Source organism: Nerophis ophidion, linkage group LG04 (assembly GCF_033978795.1).
Source record: "Nerophis ophidion isolate RoL-2023_Sa linkage group LG04, RoL_Noph_v1.0, whole genome shotgun sequence".
Classification (NCBI taxonomy): Eukaryota; Metazoa; Chordata; class Actinopteri; order Syngnathiformes; family Syngnathidae; genus Nerophis; species Nerophis ophidion.
The window spans coordinates 8,005,269-8,011,987 of NC_084614.1; the positions used below are offsets into that span (position 1 = coordinate 8,005,269).

Here is a 6,719-nt window from a genome sequence, read left to right on the forward strand (position 1 = left end):
TGCTACTGGTACTTTTCCACTCTGGAGATGTTTGTGCGGCAGTTATACTTTTGTTGCCTTATTATCTGTTGTTGATTTCCATATTTGGTCCTGGAGCGTCCAGTGTCTTGCACAAACATGATGTATAACTCCTCAAAAAGGGAAGTTTGATTCAGTTCCGTTCCGTGAGGCACACGGTCCCTCTTCTTATCAGCAGGTGCATCCCTCTCGGTAAGGCTGCCTTCTCACTATAAGATTTAACTCCTTTCGTCTTACTTTTAGACCTCTTCTTGCTGATGCTGTTGTCGTATTGTAAGAGCTGGTCTCCTAATGCTTTAGTAAAATGAAAAAAATCTATTACATTAATTGAGAAAATATGAGGTACTTTATTGACACAAATCATTTTCCAGGTGTATGCAGGCCAGATAAAAGGATGCCTTGAGTTTGACACATGTGGTATAGCGTCTAAGGTAAAAGGTCCAAATGAATTGCATGATTATTTAAGTGTTTACACGAAAAATAATTTTTGTGATGAATCCCATTAGTTAATTTGGACAGCCTTATAAAGGACAGTTGAAAAGAGTGTACTTCCTGGCACTAGTGGCGGAGGACATGGCTTCTCCCAAAGTGTCCCAAAGTACTTGATTGGAAACAAAGTCAGGATGGATAACGCCATGAGAGTGTTTCGTTTGGTCTTGGCGGGTGTTGTCTAGAAAAGGCTGTCGACATCTCCCATCTCCACGTACACAGTCTTCACCTGCGAGTAGTATTCCATGGTAACCTGCCCGTTCTCCCGCCCGATGCCTGATGGACATAGACAATATGTGACTGCTGTAGACAGTGCCACTAGGAGCAGAATGTACCTGACATCTTGATGGACATAGAAAACATGTGACTGGTGTGTTGGAATAATTATGTGTAAGTTATCACACAACTTTAGTATGCTTAAAGTCCGTTGCTATAATTTTTAGCTATTGTGCTCAAGCTGCATCTTTTCTATCTGTGCAAGGACAAACTTCTTGTCTGAGGGGTGGTCTCAGCCGCAGATATTATCTTCGTTTTAGCCCGCTAATAGCCAAGGACTTCAAGGACCTCAACAAAGATAAGACGACAGCACGCAGACGAAGCGGAGACAAGGCGAAATCACAAGGCCCCAGCACATTCCACCAGGTATCGTGCATACCGCAGCTGCTTTGCATAATATGTGTGACCACTCCTTTTAGAGGCGGCCTCAGTGATGTTGACTGGGGAACTCCTGAATAAACAGAGGGACGCGGGAGCTGTACCTTAGAACAGTGGTCCCCAACCTTTTTGTAGCTGCGGACCGGTCAACGCTTGATAATGTGTCCGGCGGGGGGTGGGGGGAGACTCTTTATTTTATTTTTATTTTTTTCTGTCATGAAATAGGGAGGTTTTTTGGGTTGGTGCACTAATTGTAAGTGTATCTTGTGTTTTTTTATTTAAATAAATCATGAAAAATTCTTCTGCGGCCTGGTACCAATAGAATTCGGTGGTTGGGGACCACTGCCTTAGAGCGTATGGCCAGACTGTGATGAGTGTGCAGCTCCATGCGTTCTCCTCTTTGAACTAAATTGAACTCTTGTCTCTGCATGATTCCTTGCTTCTTGTCTGTTTAATAGATGTCATCAGTGTTTGAACCTGACATGTGGACAGTGCCACTAGGAGGAGAATGTACCTGACAACTTGATGGACATAGACCAGGGGTGGCCACACTTTTTCTGCAGGCGAGCTACTTTTCAATTGACCAACTCGAAGGGATCTACCTCATTTATATATATAATTTATATTTATTTATTTATGAAAGAGACATTTTTGTAAACAAGTTAAATGTGTTTAATGATAATACAAGCATGTGTAACACATATAGATGTCTTTCTTTCACGAAGACAAGAATATAAGTTGGTGTATTACCTGATTCTGATGACTTGCATTGATTGGAATCAGACAGTAATGATGATAACGCCCACATTTTCAAATGGAGGAGAAAAAAAGTTGTCCTTTCTGTACAATACCACATGAAAGTGGTTGGTTTTTGGCATCTAATTCATCCAGCTTCCATACACTTTACAGGAAAAACATTGGCGGCAAATTCCGTAGCTTGCTTGATTGACATTCACGGCACCCGAGGGTCTTGTGAGATGACGCTGGCTGTTGCCAGTTCATTATTATGAAAAAATGACAGAGAGGAAGGCGAGAAACACTTTTTATTTCAACAGACTTTCGTCAAAACTCTAAAGGCCGACTGCACATTTCCTATCTTCACAATAAAAGCCCTGCTTCATGCTGCCTCCGCTAACAAAATGAGAGTCTCGGAAAGTTGGCGTGCACAAGCGATGTGCACGCCAGCTTTCTGAGGGATCGCTTGTGCACGCCAGTTTTCTGAGACTCTGTATTTAGTTAGCGCAGGCAGCATGAAGCAGGGCTTTTATTGTGAAGATAGGAAATGTGCAGTCGGCCTTTAGAGTTTTGACGGAAGGTACGGCGCGAGAGTCTGTTGAAATAAAAAGTGTTTCTCGCCTTCCTCTAGGTCATATTTTAATAATAATGATCTTGCAGCAGCCAGCGTCATCTCACAAGACCCTCCGGTACCGTGAATGTCATTTAAGTGACGTCTTGGTGAAGATTGATGATCACTAATTTTTAGGTCTATTTTTTTTAAAAGCCTGGCCGGAGATCGACTGACACACCCCCCGCGGTCGACTGGTAGCTCGTGATCGACGTAATGGGCACCCCTGACATAGACAATATGTGAATATGTGACTGGTGTAGACAGTGCCACTAAGAGTAGAATGTACCTGACATCTTGATGGACATAGACAGTATGTGACTGGTGTGGATAGTGCCACTAGGAGGAGAATTTACCTGACATCTTGAAGCCTCCGAAGGGCACCTCCACAGGGGTGATGTTGTAGTTGTTGATGAAACAGGAGCCAGCCTGGAGGTGTTGCACCACCCGGTGGGCACGCTGCACGTCCCTGCAAAACATAGAGGTGGTCATCCTTCAGAATGTAACGCTGTAGCGTCGCTAAATAAATAAATGATCCAAATTAAAACATTGAAAAAATAATCCTAGATGATAAAAATGCATTTGCGTCCAAATAATGGGGTCTTTTTTAAGTTAATATAAGAAATAACCTGTGATTACTCATGATGAATTCAAAGTCAAAAGTGTGCCTAAACAGCACAATAAATATTTATTGGCAGTACTTGCAAAGTGCCACTAGGGTGCAGTGTTCCTGCACTTACACTTTCCTGTTCCAGCTCCATGACCTTTCTGTCAAGTGTCTTCTCAGGACAATTTTTAAAAATATTTTATTTTACGGGAGTTGTTTTATGTTAAGACTGGTAAGGACATTAATACAAATGTTAACTCAAACACTGCATAATGTAAATAAAGGTGAACTGTTTGATCCAAATTGGAACATGTTTCCATGTCCCTATGTGAAACAGTTGTGCTGTGTGCTATCCAAACCTGGTGAAAACCCCTGCAGCGAGTCCCAAGGAGGTGTCGTTGGCGCGCTGCAGCACCTCCTCTTCTGTGTTAAAGGGCAGCACACACATGACGGGACCAAAGATCTCCTCCCTCACGCAGGTCATGTCATCTTTGCAATCAGCTGTGGGAGGAGGAGGAGTACGTGAGTACAACCGCTTGATTCCACACCTAAACTGTGAAAATACTCGACACTTTATAAGCACAAAGGTCTCACCAAGTACACACGGTGACATGTAGTATCCACCTTTCAGTTTAGGGTCTGAGGGGACCAAGGGTGTACCCCCACACAACACTATGGCCCCCTGGGAATGCAATATTGGAAGAAGAGATCCATAAAATGTTAAAAAATTATTTGCAACCAAAACAATTGTTAGTGAAAAATGATTTGAAACTAAAAATAACTATTTTGCGAGTAACAAACCTATTAAAAAAATGACTTGCACCCAGAAAACAGATCCACAACTCTGAAGCGATTTACAACAACAAAAAAGATTAACAACAAAATAAGATTTGCAACAAAAAAGATAACAAAAACATGATTTGCAACAACAACAAAACCAGACTTTTAAGCAAAAAATATTTGCCACCAAAAAAACTAACAATTTGTAAGTAAAACATGATTTGCTAAAAAGAAACGATTTACAAAATAATTTGCCACCAAACTAACAAAAATAAACAAATAAAACATGATTTATTCGCAAAAAAAGATTTACTACCGACAAACTTCAATCAAAAAAAATTTGCACTTACAAATTGATTTGTTACCAAAAATGGTTTGCAAACAAACAATACAAAGATTTGCATTCAAAACAATGATTTGCATACAAAAAATGAGGAGCGAAACATTTATTTGCAACAAAAAAAACATAAACAAAAAAATTACAAGCGAAAAACATATTTGCAACAAAAAAATGTGCATCTGAAAGAAAGAGTTGTAGGAAAAAAAAAGAAAAAGATTTGGTTCCAAAAGACAATCTGCGACCAAAAGGAAGCTCTGAGAAATATTTGTAACCCAAAAACTATTTGCCATGAAAAAAAAAAACAAATAGAAAAAATAAACAACTAACACATGATTTATAAGCAAAAACAGATTTGCAACCTACAAACTTGCATCAAAAAAAGATTTGCACTCACAATATGATTTGTTACCAAAAATGGTTTTCAAACAAACAAAAAGACTTGCATTTAAAAAACAAAGGACAAGCAAAAAAATGTATCTGCAACAAAAAAATGTGCATCTAAAAGAAACTTTTGTAGGCAAAACAATTATTTTGTTCCAAAAGACAATCTGCAACCAAAAGGAAGCTCTGAGAAATATTTGTAACCAAAAAACAATTTGCAACTCAAAAATCCATCCATCCATTTTCTACCACTTATTCCCTTTGGGGTGGCGGGGGTCGGTGGAGCCTATTTCAGCTGCATTCGGGCGGAAGGCGATGTACACCCTGGACAAGTCACCACCTCATCACAGGGCCAACACAGATAAACAGACAACATTCACACACTAGGGTCAATAATGTTTTTTGTAAAAACACAACGAAAAAATGTTCAACCAAACAAACATTTTTTAACTAAAAAACAACAATATTTGTGTGCAGGATTTAAACCTTCACACATGTTTTCTACACCAAAATTCATCTATTTCATATTATTATTCTTCTCCAGATTTTGGCGCTCTAACTTCCACATTTTTCACCCGATTCAAGGCGTTCCAACTTCAAACTGTTAAGCCTATTTGGGATTCGTGGGCTTTCCCTTGACAAATTCCCAGATTTCCCAGAATTCCAGGTTTTCCGGGATATTTTTCCCATTCAAAATGAATCGGTCATTTTTCAAACTTCCACAATTCCCACATTCTTCAACCTATTCAAACCATTCCACCTTCAACACATTCCACTCATCCTGGACATTCAAATTATTATTTTTCAAAGTTCAAAACATTTCCATGAATTCCCAGAATTAAATTTTTTTCAAACCCAGTTTTCACCCTTTTTTCTGTCGACTAGTCCTTCCACATTTTTCCACCTACTTCAACCGTTCCACCGTCAAATCATTCCTCTTAATCAAAACAAAAAAATGAAGTGTTTTTTGAAGTGGAAATATTCCCGGTTTTCCCAAAATTCCTTAATACAATTCCCAAATTAAAAATGTTACCACTTCAACATTTCTCCACCGATTTGAAAAATTCCAACACCGACCATTTCAACTCATTCAGAACATTCAAGTCTTTTAACCTTTTTCCAAATAAAATCCCACTTTTTCCCCGAAATTCCAAAATGTTCATGACCTTCCCATTGAAATGAATGGGACATTTTTCCAAGTTCCACAACTCCCACATTTTTCATCCGATTCAAACTGTTCCAACTCCAAAATATTCAGCCTGTTCAAAATGTTGTGCTCTCTTTAAAAATTATTTAAATTCCTGGATTTCCAATAATTCACAGTTTTAAGGGAAATGTTCCCATTCAAAATTAATTGTCCATTTTTCAAACTTCCACAAGCCCCACATTTTTCAACCTATTCAAACCATTCCAGCTTCAACACATTCCACTCATCCTGGACATTCAAACAATAATTTTTCCAGGTTCAAAAAATTTCCAGTAATTCCCAGAATTCACTTTTTTTCCAAACCCTTTTTTCACCCTTTTTTCTGTCGACTAGTCCTTCCACAGGGCTTCACGGTGGGAGAGGGGTTAGTGCGTCTGCCTCACAATACAAAGTTCCTGCAGTCCTGGGTTCAATCCCAGGCTCGGGATCTTTCTGTGTGGAGTTTGCATGTTCTCCCCGTGAATGCGTGGGTTCCCTCCGGGTACTCCAGGTTCCTCCCACTTCCAAAGACATGAACCTGGGGATAGGTTGATTGGCAACACTAAACTGGCCCTAGTGTGTGAATGTGATTGTGAATGTTGTCTGTCTATCTGTGTTGGCTCTGTGATGAAGTGGCGACTTGTCCAGGGTGTACCCCGCCTTCCGCCCGATTGTAGCTGAGATAGGTGCCAGCACCCCCCGCGACCCCAAAAGGGAATAAGCGGTAGAAAATGGATGGATGGATGGATAGTCCTTCCACAACTTCAACCAACTTCAACCGTTCCACCATCAAAACATTCCTTTTAATCAGGTAAAAAAAGGAAGTATTTTTTTGAAGTGGAAAAATTCCCGCTTTTCCCAAAATCTCTTAGTACAGTTCCTCAATTAAAAATGTCACTACTTCAACATTTCTCCACCG

At 39.8% G+C, this 6,719-nt stretch overlaps 1 protein-coding gene across 1 annotated transcript in view; it reads right to left on the reverse strand.

Moving 5' to 3' along the window:
- Positions 1-345: 345 nt before the first annotated feature.
- The window catches only part of aldh9a1b (aldehyde dehydrogenase 9 family, member A1b), a 27,833-nt gene continuing 21,459 nt past the window's right edge, over positions 346-6,719 (reverse strand). The window contains exons 8-11 of the mRNA XM_061896905.1: positions 3,708-3,795; positions 3,473-3,614; positions 2,863-2,975; positions 346-783 (exon numbers count right to left, since the gene is read on the reverse strand). Of these exons, the coding sequence (XP_061752889.1) occupies positions 689-783; positions 2,863-2,975; positions 3,473-3,614; positions 3,708-3,795 (438 nt within the window). The 3' untranslated portion in view covers positions 346-688. The remainder of the gene's footprint in view (positions 784-2,862; positions 2,976-3,472; positions 3,615-3,707; positions 3,796-6,719) is intronic.